Below are 14,142 nucleotides of genomic sequence, written 5' to 3'. Positions count from 1 at the left end.
TTATTCCTTCTATCAAGAGGTGTTAAAGTTCTTGTGGATGAATGTACCACAGGCGAAAACTTTTTGTATTTAAATCAGTAGAACTGCTATTTAACTTCACTTAAAGAGTGCCCTGTTGTCTATTACATCTTGGAGAGGAAAACATAAAAAAAAATCAGATCTGTGACTAAGTGTAGGTGCAGTGCCTGAACGAATGAAAAGCAGGTCATCTCTCACTGGTGTCCACAGACAGCAGAACTGTTGCAGTCCTGACCTTGAAATACAGAGACATTGACATTAAATACTGGGACCTTAAGAACCTTGGCTTTTACATTGTCTTTCTATATCTCATTTTAGTTTGCTGCCACTCTTTTGTTTCGTTTGTCCCTTCACTTCCTTCATCCTCCACCCTACTGAGATCTTGTTGAAGGCTAAGTTTTTGAAATCATTGCCTGTATTTGTGGGTATTGCTTGTTTTGCTGTAGATCTCTAGCTTTTTGCATAGCCTTGCTATGTCTGTGTTCGTGTGCTGCCCTCAGGTTTTTAGGTTTTGCCTTCACTTCCTTAATCTTCCTCCCTAGTTAAGTTTCTTTCTAAGTCGAAGGGTTTCCAGAGTGCCCTTGCTTTCTACATTGCGTTTCTGCAGCGGATTTACTTTGCTGCCATGGGTTATAAGTTTTGCCCTTTACTTCCTTAATCTCCTTCCTTATTTTAATGTTTGTGTGAAGTGTGAGGATTTCAAATCTGGTTTTCTTCAAGAGTTTTGTGTCATTCCTTAGTACTTACTTGTATTGTTCTATATTTTTCCTTTGTTTCTTTAATCTCTGTCGGTTTTTCACTTTTTGACATTCACTTTTTGGTCTTCCTTTCTGTTGTAGACATTCTGTCTTGGTTTGTGAAACTCCCCCAGGCACCAGTACAGGCTGGGGCGGCCCTGCTGTAGAGCAGCTCTGCGGAGAGGGACCTGGGTGTCCTGGTGGACGACAGGCTGACCATGAGCCAGCAGTGTGCCCTGGCTGCCAAGAAGGCCAATGGCATCCTGGGGTGCATTAGCAGGAGTGTGGCCAGCAGGTCAAGGGAGGTTCTCCTTCCCCTCTACACCCTAGTTAGGCCTCATCTGGAGTGCTCTGTTCAGTTCTGGGCTCCCCAGTTCAAGAAAGATGAGGAGCTACTGGAGAGAGTCCAGAGGAGGGTTAGGAGGATGATGAGGGGACTGCAGCATCTCTCCTACGAGGAAAGGCTGAGGGAGCTGGGCTTGTTCAGCCTGGAGAAGAGAAGGCTGAGAGGGGACCTTAGAAATGCCTCTAAATATCTGCAGGGTGGGGGTCAGGAGGACAGGGCCCAACTCCGTTCAGTGGTGCCCAGCGATAGGACAAGGGGCAACGGGCACAAACTGGAGCAGAGGAAGCTCCAGCTGAACACGAGGAAGAACTTCTTGCCTCTGAGGGTGACAGAGCCCTGGCCCAGGCTGCCCAGGGAGGCTGTGGAGTCTCCTTCTCTGGAGATATTCCAGACCCGCCTGGACGTGATGCTGAGCAGCTTGCTCTGGGTGACCCTGCTTGGGCAGGGGGTTGGACTAGATGACCCACAGAGGTCCCTTCCAACCCCGAACATTCCGTGATTCCGTGACCCACAGAGGTCCCTTCCAACCCCCAAACATTCCGTGATTCCGTGACCCACAGAGGTCCCTTCCAACCCCGAACATTCCGTGATTCCGTGACCCACAGAGGTCCCTTCCAACCCCGAACATTCCGTGATTCCGTGACCCACAGAGGTCCCTTCCAACCCCGAACATTCCGTGATTCCGTGACTCACAGAGCGCCCTGGCAACCCCCAAACATTCCGTGGTTCCGTGGTTCAGTTGAGTGTGCAGGCAGCGTGCAGGGAGTGTGCAGAGAGGCCAGGCGTGCACAGGGAGCAAGTCGTGAGCGTGGAGCGTGAGCAGTGACCATGCAAGGAGCATGCGGTAAGTGTGCATTAAGCGTGCAGTGAGTGTGCAGACAGGCCAGGAGCGTGCAGGGAGCTTTCTACGATGGCACGACTGGTTGGGTAGAGGAGGGGAGAGCCGTGGGTGATGTCTGCCTCGACTTCAGCAAGGCTTTCGACACGGTCTCCCATCACATCCTCCTAGGGAAGCTCAGGCAGTGTGGGCTGGACGAGTGGTCGGTGAGGTGGATTGAGAACTGGCTGAATGGCAGAGTTCAGGGGGTTGTCATCAGCGGCGCTGAGTCTGGTTGGAGGCCGGTAACTAGCGGTGTGCCCCGGGGGTCAGTACTGGGCCCGGCCTTGTTTAACTTCTTCATCAGTGACCCGGATGAAGAGTTAGAGTGTACCCTCAGCAAGTTTGCTGATGACACCAAACTGGGAGGAGTGGTGGGTACACCAGCAGGCTGTGCTGCCATTCAGCGTGACCTGGACAGGCTGGAGAGGTGGGCAGAGAGGAACCTGATGAGGTTCAACAAAGGCAAATGCAGGGTCCTGCCCCTGGGGAGGAACAACCCCAGGCACCAGTACAGGCTGGGGCGGCCCTGCTGGAGAGCAGCTCTGCGGAGAGGGACCTGGGTGTCCTGGTGGACGACAGGCTGACCATGAGCCAGCAGCGTGCCCTGGCTGCCAAGAAGGCCAATGGCATCCTGGGGTGCATTAGCAGGAGTGTAGCTAATTGGGGCGCCCTCGTTAGCAGCGCTAATGTAGAGCAGGGCGCTGATTGCCCCGGCTGCGAGGGGCGCGGGATTTGGGGGGGCTTGGGGGGTCCCGACCCCCCCGCTCTGGCCCCACTGGCACTTTGGGGGGGGGGGGCACACCCGAACTGCGGGGAGGGGGGCGGAGCGTGACGCGGTGCCCGGGAGGGGCGGGGCATGGGGGGGCGGGGCGATGGCGGCTCGGGAGGGGGCGAGCAGCCAATAGGCGGTGCAGGCGGTGACGTCATGCGCAGCCATTGGCCGAGGCGCCGCCGCTCGGCGTGTGCGTTCTGAGCCCGGGTCGGCGTCAAGCGATACGTGGGGTGGGGGGAGGGGAGGGGGGGACACCCGCGCCGTGACAGGCTCCCACGGTGCCACCCAGCCGGGGTGGGGCCGGGGTGGGGGGGGCTGTGCTGTGACCCCCTGCCGCGCGCAGGCCTCGCGGCTGAGCACCGCCCCGCTCGTGACATGTGTGGGCTGTGGGGGGGGGGAACCCAGGGGGTGTCCGTGGGGCTCCCCGCACCCCGCCTGGTGCAGCCAGGGGGGGGCTGTGGGGGTCCCCGCCCCTGGGCGCAGCGTGGGGGGTGGGGTGGGGGTGTGTCCCCGCGGGGGGGCGGTGTCACACGGCGGGGGCGGGGCATGGGGGCGGAGCCGCCGCCATAAAGCTGCGGGGGGGGGGCGGGGGCACGTCCCCTCCCGGCGGTGCGGAGCGATGCGGAGCGGAGCGGGCTGCGGTACCCCCGGCAGCGGCGGCTCTGCGGGGCCGGTGAGCGCCGGGGGGGTTTTGGGACCAGGGGGGCTCCGTGCGGGCCCCGTGCGGGCCACAGCCCCCTGACACCCGCCCCCCCCGGTCTCCTCTCTCCACAGGTCTCGGCCTACCCTCGGCCCCCCCCCGATGGCTCTGCCCGCCCCTCCGCATCCCTCCCCCCCCTCCCGGTTTATTTTCCTGTTTTTGTTGGTTGGTTGGTTGGGCTTTTTCCTACCCCGCGCCCCTCCCTTGTTTCTCCCTTCCCCCTGCCCGCAGCAAGATGGTGCAGAAGGAATCTGAGATCCCCGGTTTCCACCGCTCCTTCAAGGTAAGGGGGTGCTCCCCGCCCCCGTGATGCTCCGGAGGGGGTAGGGGTTTGGGGTGCTCCGGGGGGGGATGGGAGGGTGCGGGGTTGGGGTGCGGGTCCGCGGCGGCTGGATCCCCTGCCCGGGGTGGGGGGGGGGGCACGGACACACATCAGCGACCTCCCCCTTCCCCCCCCCCCCCCGAGGAGAGAGGGGAGCGCCCAGGGTGATGCCACCCAACCCGGGCCGCAGGACCCCCATGTCCCGCCGGCCCGGGGGTCGGGGTGCTCCCCGAGGGGGGGTCAGACACTCCACACACCCCCCCCCCCCACAGCAAGGCTTTGCTCACCCCGCTGCAGCTCCCACGGGTGTCCCCCGTGGGGTGGGTCAGCAGGTGGGCTGCATGTTCCCCCCCCCCCCCCCAGCTGCACTCATTCACCGCATGTCTGTGAGCAGGGGGTGGGGGGCTGCCGGGCCCAGCCCGGGACCTGTTGTGCGAGGGCCAGATCCTGGCAGGGGGTCTGCAGCCAGGGTACCAGGACCCCCGTGCCTCCCGGTCACTGTCAGGCGAGGGGGGTGCGAGGGGGGGGTCTGGGTCCCCCAAACGCTCTCGTCAGCCGGGCACCTTCGTGGGAGCTTTGTTTAGTTTGGCTCCCGGGGCTGCGAGGGATGCTGGGACCTCACCCGAAACCTGCCCGGCTTATTTTAGCTGACACCTAATCCTGCTCTGAGGACTTCTGGCTGGGGTTTGGGCCCCCCCTCCATCCCCCCCTCCATCCCCCCCTCCGTTCCCCCACCCCGGGTGGTTGGGGACCAGGACGGGGGGGACACGGGGGACACCTCGGATGCGCTGCCGGAGCCGCCGCGCAGCGTCTGCCCTGTGTGTCCCATCCCCCAAACCTTTTGTGCGCCGGTGCTGCGGCAGCGGGCAGGGCCCCCTGTCCCCCGTGTACACCCCTGGTGCCCCCCCCCGGGAGGCCTCATCCTGCCCGTGGTGCAGGGACTTGGGCCCGAGCCGCTCATCCCCGCCATGACATGGGGGCCTTGGGGGGGGCTGGAGGGTGACACCGCACTCCGCAAACCCTGATACTGACTTTTTTTAGGGGGGTGAGGGGGGAATCTGGCCAAACGCTGCGCAGGAGCGTTTTCAGGCATCAGGAGTGGTGCTTGGTTGGGGGGAGATGCTCGTGGCATCCCTGCACCGCGATGGGGACCCCCCGGCCCCTCGAGAGCCGCCCCGGCAGCAAACAGGCGCTCTCGGGCTGTTTCTGGTGGCGGTGGCCGGGGCTGGCTGCTCCCGCGCCGCGCTGGGGCTGGCAGCCGGCCCGGGCACCGGGGCACCGGGGCGGGTTGGGGAACGCCGCCGGGAGCTGCTGCCTCCACCCAAACAGATTTCGTAACCCCGCGGAGGACGGGGCCCTTTCGCCTCGCGGCCGGGTGCCCCCAGCACTGCCCCGTCCCGCGGTGGGGTGGCTCGGGGGGGGCTGAAGTTCCCCATGTCCCCTTTGGGGTGCTGGGGGCGGAGGCGCTGGGTTTGGGGTGGGGGAGGCAGTGGTTCCCACACCCATCACCCATGCGGGGTGCAGGGAGGGTTGGGAGCGGGGCCCGATCCTGCCAGGTCACAGGCATCACGCAGCCACGGGCACAGCGCTCACCGGAGCGGCGCTGAGTGGGCTCCGGCCCCCTGTGACCTTGCGGGGAGGCGGGAGGACGCGGTGCGGTGGCTCCAGAGCCCGTCCTGCCCTGTGGCTCTTCGTCCTCCCCCCCTCGCTGTAGTTCAGGTCAGGGTGGATGTTCGGGGCTGGGTTGGTACGCGCAGCCCCAGTCCCTCTCATCATCGCCCGCGTGCCGGCCTGGGGCTGCTGGCACAGAGGCATGACCCCGCGGCAACATCCCCGGCAGGAGACGTGGTCAAACCCTTCCTCCTCCTCCTCCTCCTCCTCCTCTTCCTCCGGCTCTGCTGCATCCCTCTGGCAGCAGGGCCATGAGCCGGTGCCCTGCACGAGCAGAGCGTGTGCCAAGGCCAGCGGCGTGCCTGGACCGGGTGGGCGGCGGCGGCTGGTCCAGCAGCTGCCGTCTCACTCGTGTTCTTGGCCCTTGCAGGAACAAAACCCCTTCGAGCTGGCGTTTGACCTGGAGCCCGTCTTCGAGTGCCCTGGACCTCGGGATGTCGGCCCTCTGCATTCCCTCGAAGGCGTTGAGGGGCTGCCCCAGGGGTGGCGATGCTGGGGGGAGCGCAGGGTGGCTGGGGGTGACTCAGGCCAGTGGCTTTGCTCCGGCGCAGATGTGCCTTTGAGTCAGCCCATCGACATCCCCAGCACCAAGAAAAGGAACAAGAAGCAGCACTGCAGAGCCACCGACAGCTTCTCCGGCAGGTTCGAAGGTGAGCGGGGCTGGCCAGGGACCCCAGGGGTCCCCCCCCCCGGGCTGCGGCAGGGCTGGGGCCCTCCTGGTGTCCCCAGGCTCGGGGACAGCCGTGGTGTCCCGTGCCGCAGTGGGGCCAGCAGCTCAGCCGCCCTCTCTCCTGCCAGATGTTTACTGGCTGCACGACGAGGTGCTGGGAGAAGGGGCCCAAGGCAGAGTCCAGTCCTGCGTTAACCTCGTCACCAACAAGGAGTACGCAGTGAAGGTAAAGCTCTGCGGCTTGGGGCTGCAGAGCCGGCTCCTGCCCACCCCCTGTCTCAGTTTCCCCTTCTGCCCTCCACATCCTGGGCTCCTGGCTCTCCTGGCTGTGCGGAGCTGGCACAGGACGACGGTTTCACGGGGTAGAGGGGATGGAGAGGGGCAGGAGCGGGACAGGGCCAGGCCACGCAGGTGGCACGCTGTCCTCTGCCACCGCCCAGCTGCAGGACCTTGGTCAACCCCCTTAGCCACGCTCCTATCCCTGTAAATTAGGGCAGACGCGAGATTAAATTAACGCTTGCGCCGCGTCTAGGGACTTGGGGCAAGCAGGGGCATGTGGTGCGGCAGGGTGGCCAGCCCCAGGGAGGTCTTCGTGCCCCCGCGAACAATGGAGGGGTCAGGGGGTGAGCCAGCTGCTTTTGGGGTTGGGGATGGTGGTGCCGCATCCCTGCACCCCACAGGCTCCCAGTCACGGCGTGGGGGGGCTGGGACAGGCCCTGTGTCCAAACGCAAGGGGCACTTGGCTTCCCCTTTTGGGTGCCCAAGGAGGGAAACTGAGGCAGGGGGAGGGCTGCATGGTGGTTGGGTGTTCAGTGTGCCCCAAAGGGCTGGGGGTCAGTGGGACCACCCAGCTCTCCCCCGTGGGTGGAGACCCCCTGCTCACCCCATGGCACGTCCACCAGGCACCCACTGTGCCAGCGCCCAGCGGGGCGAAGGGCCGTGCTCCGCTGCCGGGGCGGCTGCGCCAGGGCTCGGCCGCAGAGCTCGCCTTGGCTGCAGGCCCCGGGAGGGAGCGGCTTGGCCCTGCTGCCGGGAACAGCCTGTTCTGCTTCTTTAACCCCTTCGGGCATCCCCCGCCTGCCTCTGCCCGGCCCCGGGGGTCCCCAGCGCCGGGTGGGTTGGGGCGCGGTGGTTGCTGGCCCCGGTCCCTCCCCAGCAGCGGTGCCTCTCCCTGAGTCTCGCCTGCTTTGCCTTGCAGATCATCAAGAAGCACCAGTTCGACGTCTGCGGCGGGGTCTTACGGGAGGTGGCGATGCTGAATCTGTGCCAGGGACACAGGTACCGCAGGGCAGCCGCCGTCCCCATCCCCCACCGTGGGCACAGGGCGCGGGCTGAGACCGGGCTGGCGCTCGAGACACCCATGGGCGGCAGGCAGGCCGCCCTCCTGCGCGGCTCTCCCTCCGCGTGGCCTCGCCGGGAGCATCCCGAGGCGACGTGGAGCCGCTTGCCATGACGACGGGGCCGCGGCGGCCGAGTTGGAGCAGTGCCGAGGGGCGAGCCGAGCTGCCGCCGCGGCGTTCGCCGTCCCGCCGCGGAGAGCGGCTGAGCGGGGCTGTTTCTGGAGTGGGGCGAGCGAGCCAGGAGGGTCTGCGAGCAATTAGGGAGCGGGGCCCGGCGCTGGAAGCCCCTCTCCCCACTGGAATGTGGCTGGGGGCCCCAGCCGCGTGGTTTCAGTCGCTGGAAACCCGATTTTCTCCTCCGTTGGCCCTGCCCCGGGGAGCCGTGTGGGGTGGGGGGCTGCGGGGAGGGGGGGACCCCGCGATCTTTTTAGGGGGATGCCAGGCTGACACTGCTGTCCCTGCAGGAACATCCTGCAGCTGATCGAGTTCTTCGAGGAGGAGGAGAGGTTTTACCTGGTGCTTGAGAAGATGAGGGGAGGTGAGTGCGGTGCCGGGGCGGGGGGAGCGGGGGCGGCGGGAGCGCTCCCAACACCCACGAGCCCCCACTCCGCTCTCGCCCGGCCGCAGGCTCCATCCTGACCCACATCCAACAGAGAAGCCGCTTGAACGAGCTGGAGGCCAGCACGGTGGTGCGGGACATCGCCAGCGCCCTGCACTTTTTGCACAGCAAAGGTGAGCCGAGCCACCCCGGGGTGCAGCCGTGCCCCCCCCAGCCGGGGGGTGCTGCCCCCCCCTCCTGCCCAGGGAGCAGGGGCCGGTGCAGGCCGCGGGCGCGCAGGGTCAGGCCCGGCTGCGTCGTGTTGTCGTGGTGCGGAGTCTGCTCCTCCGGTTTGGCCGGGACTCTGGGCCAGCAGCAATTTGTGCCCTTCGCCATGACGCGGGCGGTGATTTGGGGTGGGGAGGGAGGGGTCCCTGCGCCACCCCCAGACCTTCTGCTGTGGAAATCTTGGGGGGGGGTGGGCAGGCTTTTCCACTCATCGCCTCTTCTCCCCCCTCCCAGGAATTGCTCACAGGGATCTAAAACCGGGAAATATTCTGTGCGAGCGCCTGGACCAGGTGAGCGGGGAGCAGGGGGTGGTGCCGGGGCTGGGGGGGCCCTGGTTCCCCGCGGGGGATGCTGCTGCGGCAGCTGGGGCGCGAACGCGGGGCTGAGGGTACCCGGGGGCTGCTGGGGGGGGTCACTGACCGCTGCTCCCCCCCTCCCCAGGTCTCCCCGGTGAAGATCTGTGACTTCGGCCTGGCAAGTGGCATCAAACTGAAGGGCAATTGCTCCCCCATTTCCACCCCGGAGCTGCTCTCGCCGGTAAGCGTGCAGACCATGGGGCAGGGGGGGTATAATGTCGATGGGGGGGGTCCTGGGGGAGGGGTGGGTGTTGTGGAATGTCCATGGAGGGGGGAATGTCCCTGGTGGGGCTCCCCCAGGCTTTGGGGCTGCGTGCAGCCCCCCGCTGCTCATCGCTCCCGTCGCTGCGGGACCCCCCTCGGCGGCGGTGGGCGAGATGCGGTTCTGTAACGCGGGGGGGCCGGGCAGCGCAGGGGGGGCTGGCGCAGAGCCCGGGCTGCCGTGAGCCTTAGCAACAGCCGGCCCCGGCGGAGGCGGCTGTGCAGAGCCTGCGCTTTCGGGGAGAAGTGGGTCAGGCGAGGGGCTGGGGGGGCCACCGTGATCCCCCCCACTCCGGTTGTGGGTGAGAGGGGGCTGGGGCTGCTTGCGTGCGGTGCAGCCCCTGCAGGGTGGGCACCCCGAAAGCTTCTGGGGTGCCCCTGCGTTGCAAGGAGCTGTCTCACATTTGGGGGGGGGCACATACCAAGCCTGCCTCCCCCTGCAGAAAGCCCTGCTCCCCTTATCACCAGCAGCAGGGCCCCCCCCCGCGCAGGTGTTGCCCTGTGCCCCGCTGTTTTCGGGGTGCTCACGGTGTTTCCAGGGTGCTCACGTGCTGGGGGGGGGCAGACCCTGGCCCACGCGGGGTGCCCAACAGCAGAGGGGGGGCCAAAACACCCCCCCCCCCCCGTTCCTCCGCGTTTCCCCTCCCCCAGGGGGAGGACCTGAATTTCTGAGGTGTCCCGAGTTTCCCGTTCTCAGCAGCGGGGGCAGAGGGGAGTGGGTGCTGTGGTCCCTGCCGGGTGGAAGCCCATGCAGGGTGCTGCGGGTTGGGCTTGCGTGGGTGTTTTTCTTCTTCTTGCGGTGGCATCAGCTGCCGAGGCCGGCGAGGCGTCTCGTTTGGAGGCCTCTCGTTATGTTACGGGGTGATTATCTGCTGGCTGCAGCTCTGCTCTCCCCTGGTCACGAGGTGGTGCGGGCTGCGGGTCGGGTCACGTGTGCTGGAAAGCCCCAGAGCCCCGGGAGCCGTGGGGGAACCATGGGGGAACGGGACCGCTGGCTCTCGCCTCGCGCCAGCGTTAACTCCTCCGGCACCGGATCCGGCGCCCGCTGCGGCGGCCCTGCCCGCGTCAGGCAGGGGAACAGGCAGAGCCGGCTCCGTCCCCGCCGCCCGCCCGCCATGTCCCGGGCGATGGGACGGACGCTGCCCCGCTGAGCCGGCCCGGTGGCGGCAGTGCTGGGGGGCAGTCTGGGGGGGTGTTGCACCCCTTTAGGGTTTTATTTTTTTCGGGGTGGCAGGGCTGTGACATCCCCCGCGTGGCGATGGGAAACCTGGCCGGGATGATCTGCCCTGCCAGGACCAAACCCGGGAAGCGGCCATGTCTGCACCCTCATTTTGGAGGGGGTAGCCCCTTAGTTCTGGCAGACACCCCCCCGTCCCTGTTTCTCAGCTCTGCCCCATCGCTCCCCTGTCCTTTGGGGCTCACCCCTGCCTCTCCCCGCAGTGCGGCACCCCCGAGTACATGGCCCCGGAGGTGGTGGAAAATTTTTACAGAAACAAGAATGCGCCCACCTACGACAAGCGCTGCGACCTGTGGAGCCTGGGCGTCGTCCTGTACTTCATGCTGAGCGGGTACCCCCCCTTCGTGGGCCGCTGCAGCTCCAGCTGCGACTGGGACGACGGCCAGGCGTGCTACACCTGCGAGGTGCGTGGCAGACCCCGGCAGTGCCGAAACCCGCCGCTGGTTTGGCAGCACCCCTCCCAGCTCAGCCGCTTTTTTATTTACCCCCCCACCCAGGTGATGCTCTTGGAGAGCATCCAGGAAGGGAAGTACGAGTTTCCTGACAAGGACTGGGCGCACATCTCCTCTGGGGCCAAAGATCTCATTTCCAGGCTGCTGGTGACAGATGCCAAGAAGCGGCTCAGTGCGGCCCAGGTCCTGGAGCACCCCTGGGTGCAGGGGGTGAGTGCTGCTGCCCCCCCTCCCCCCCTCCACTCCCCAATGCCGGGGTGGGGGGACACCCCATTGCGGGGTGCTTGGCTCTGACCTGGCTGCGTTTCGTTGCAGTGTGCCCTGGATAACACCCTGCTGACCCCCATCATCTTGCAGAGGTGAGCGTGGGTGGCCCTGGGGTGGGGGTGGGGGACACATTCCAGCCCCCCAAATCCTGGCTCCTCTCCCCAGTGAGCTGCTCTCAGCTCTGCTTGGCTGCGGCTCTCGCCATCTGGGCAGCTGTTGCAGCACGTGATTCGGGCTGGAGCCGTGTTTTTGGTGCCTGACCCATCTGGCGTGGCATGCGCGTGAGGGGACACCCCGATATTTGCCCCCCAACCTCCCTCCAGCCCCCCGCATCCCACCCTGAGCCGCTTTCTCCCCGCAGGAAGAGCAGTGCCAAAGAGCTCACCTCCTTCGCCGCAGAGGCCGTCGCCGTCAGCCGCCAGCTGACATGGTGTGACAAGGATGAGGAAGAGGAGGCGGAGGAGGAAGCACGGCCCGTCACCATCAGTGCTACCTCATGGGCCATGCAGCTCTACCCCCTCCTGAGTCCAAGCTGGTGGCCAAGCAGTGGCAGAAGTGCAACCTGGTCAAGGCGGTGGCTGCTGGGCAGCACCTGGTAGCCCCCGTGGTCCTGGTGGCTGACCAAGCGTGAGCTGCACCCCTCGGACCTGCTGTACCCCACGTCCCCCCCATCCTCCTTCTTTCTTCCCTCCCCCCCCAGCCCCCACCATTTCTGGCTAGTGACAAGATCAGGACTCGTCCCTGTGGCTGGTTTCCAGGGTTTTGCTGATCTTGTAGGTCTGGGGTTGGGAGGGTTTCTTGAAGATCTGTTTTTTAAGGTATTAAATCATTAAGGTTGCTTCACCCAGGACATCTGACTGACACACGGACTTTTGTTTCCCCGACTCTTGGTTTCTCCTCTGAGATTTTTTCCTCCCTCCCTGACACCAAAGGACTCTTTGTATCCGTGGCCGCTTTGCCGAGTTCAGCTCATTTCATGCTGTGAACAAAAGGCCCTCGGTCGCGTTTTCGACAACGGGAGTTGCGTTTTAACCTCGTCCCTCCCTTCGGAGCTGCGGGTCTTTCTCCGATGTTGGGGTCGATCCCACAAACCCCCCCTCCCGGGGGTCTGGGAGGCATCTCCCGGGCGCAGGGACCCCCGCCGTCCCGTGCTCGGGGGCATCCGCAGCTGCGCTTCGAGGGGCTGCGGCGGGCAGGGAGCAGCTCGGGCCGGGAAGAGACGGTGCCAGCGAGGGAGCAGCTCCCCGTCCCACTGAGCCGCCCTCTCTCCTCGGCAGCCTGCTTTCAGAGTAAGCTGTGCACCCCTTTTTTTTCTTTTTTTTTTTTTTTTTTTTTTTTTAATGTTTTTAAACTGCTAGCTGTGCTTTTCTGCAGGGCATGGAGAAATGTCTTCCTTTCCCCCCGCGCTCCGGCCGGCGGCTCCCCGGGGGTAAGGTCAGAGCCGGGGGGATGCTCAGGCGCCTGGGGCCGTGCTCTTGTGCTGGGTCGGGCGTTGCACCCCTGTTTGTGGAGGGGGGGGCTCACCAGTGGCTGGTGGAGGTGCAGGGCAGGATGAGGTCTCCAGGGCGGCTGGAGCAGCCAGAAAATATTACCCCTGCGGGAATAGCGGGGTGCTCTGTGGGAAGGGAAGGACCCCCCTTTAAAGAGCACTGGGACTCGTTGCAGGGCAGTGTGACCTGGCGTGGCTTCGAGCTGTCCCCGAGGCTGCCGTGGCCGGAGGGTCTGGGGGTGCCGAGGGTGCCGAGTGCCCCAGGATGTGCCGGTGGGCGAGCGGCCGGGCTGGCGGCAGCACCCGAGGGCCACGGCACTGGGGAGCAGCTTGGGAAGGGCTCGGGATGCGGGGCCGGAGGGTTTGGGGTCGCGGCGGCAGTGCAGGGTGGGACGGGTGGCTGGGGAGAGCTGGGCATGCGTGTTCATGTGTGTGCATCCGTGTTCATGTGTGTTCATGCATGGAGTCACGCTTTCCTCGGAGCTTGCTTTGGGGAAGGGAGGGAATGCTCGCGGGGGAGGGCCTGGGGGTGCTGAACTGGGACGAGGCCCTTGGCTGGTTTCTGCGGAGCGGGGCCGGATCTGTCCGGGTGAGCCAGCAGCGCCCGTGCTGGGGGCCGGGCTGGCCTCCAGCTCGTCCGAACCCCCCCTGGCACCACGCCGGAGGGGCAAAGCCCCGCTGCCTGCCGCGCGTCGTGCCACCGAGCTGCGCCCGCCGCCGTCCCCGCGCCTCACCGGGAGGGAGGGTGCCCCTTCGTTAGCGATCTCCTCTCCCTTCCAGCTGAATGCTTTGAGCTGTATACTCTGAAAAAGCAGCCTCGGCCCATCGCGTGCACAGGGGAAGGCTTTGGGAGCTTGCTGTGAGCCGGGGAAGAGACTCCCCCCAGGTCTTCAGCCGAGGACAGTCACTGTCTCTGAAAGCAAAACAAAGTTCTCCTTTTTGTTTGAAGACTGCTGACAGCAAAACTATGCAATATCTGTTGTTTTTTGTTTCAGGGAGGTGTGTGTGAGTGAGCTTGGGACATGGTGATCTCGGGTGTTGATGGAGCTTGGGGCAGGGACCGTCTTTTCTGGCCCTTCCCGGCCCTTCTGCCGAGCGGCGTCGGTGGGTTGGGAGGGTGCTCCCCCCAAAACTGCCTCTGCCTTCTCCCCTGGGTGCCCCCGGTCCCACCACACAGGGTGGGGAGGAGCAGGGCAGCGGCGAGGGGAGACCCCCAGCACAGGCACCGCAACACCCCAGAGAAGCCTCCTTTAAAGGAAAAAAAAGAAATCCATCTTGATTGTACATTGTTACTTTTTATAGCTTATTTTGTCTTATCAGTTGTCGATAATTCCTTATTGTCTTATAGTAAGAAATACCGAACGCTGTACAGTACGCGATGCCTTGAGCTGGTGTTGTGGAAGCTGTTGTTAATGCTGCACGCCGCAGCCTTTTTTAAAAAAGAAAAAAGTCTCAGGAAGGGGATGGCAGGGGGAAGTCTCTCCCATGTTTTTTTGGCCCCCGTGCTGGTGTTGGCAGACTGAATTTCCCTCTCTTCCCGTGCGTAAGGCCGAGCTCTTCCACAGAGAAATGCGGTACACGCTCTGCCTGCGGCGGGTGCGTGGCCGGGGGGCCGCGCGCTGGGCCGGAGCTCGTCCCCGTGGGCGCGTTGCCCACGCGTGGGCATCCTCGGCCGGGTCTTTGCGGCGAGGCGGTGGACGTGCCGGTGAGCATCCGAGCTCTTCGCTGGTCGCTCGGCCCAGGCTTGGCTTTGTGTTGCGGCTCGGGGGGGTCGGTTTTGGACCCGGCGCTCCTGGCG

At 64.9% G+C, this 14,142-nt stretch overlaps 1 protein-coding gene across 1 annotated transcript; it reads left to right on the top strand.

Annotated features, from left to right (window-relative positions):
• Positions 1-3,688: 3,688 nt before the first annotated feature.
• LOC142360191 (MAP kinase-interacting serine/threonine-protein kinase 2-like) lies at positions 3,689-13,867 on the top strand. The gene is given in 15 exon segments (XM_075412430.1): positions 3,689-3,736; positions 5,817-5,855; positions 5,949-6,096; positions 6,245-6,342; positions 7,315-7,394; positions 7,921-7,994; positions 8,084-8,188; positions 8,517-8,572; positions 8,724-8,819; positions 10,340-10,540; positions 10,634-10,798; positions 10,904-10,947; positions 11,217-11,365; positions 11,368-11,401; positions 13,801-13,867. Coding segments are annotated over 15 exon segments (1,404 nt in total).
• Positions 13,868-14,142: the final 275 nt, after the last annotated feature.

The sequence above is a fragment of the Opisthocomus hoazin genome, unplaced genomic scaffold, assembly GCF_030867145.1.
Source record: "Opisthocomus hoazin isolate bOpiHoa1 unplaced genomic scaffold, bOpiHoa1.hap1 HAP1_SCAFFOLD_53, whole genome shotgun sequence".
Taxonomy (NCBI): domain Eukaryota; kingdom Metazoa; phylum Chordata; class Aves; order Opisthocomiformes; family Opisthocomidae; genus Opisthocomus; species Opisthocomus hoazin.
This window is presented reverse-complemented; position numbering and strand designations above follow the sequence as displayed.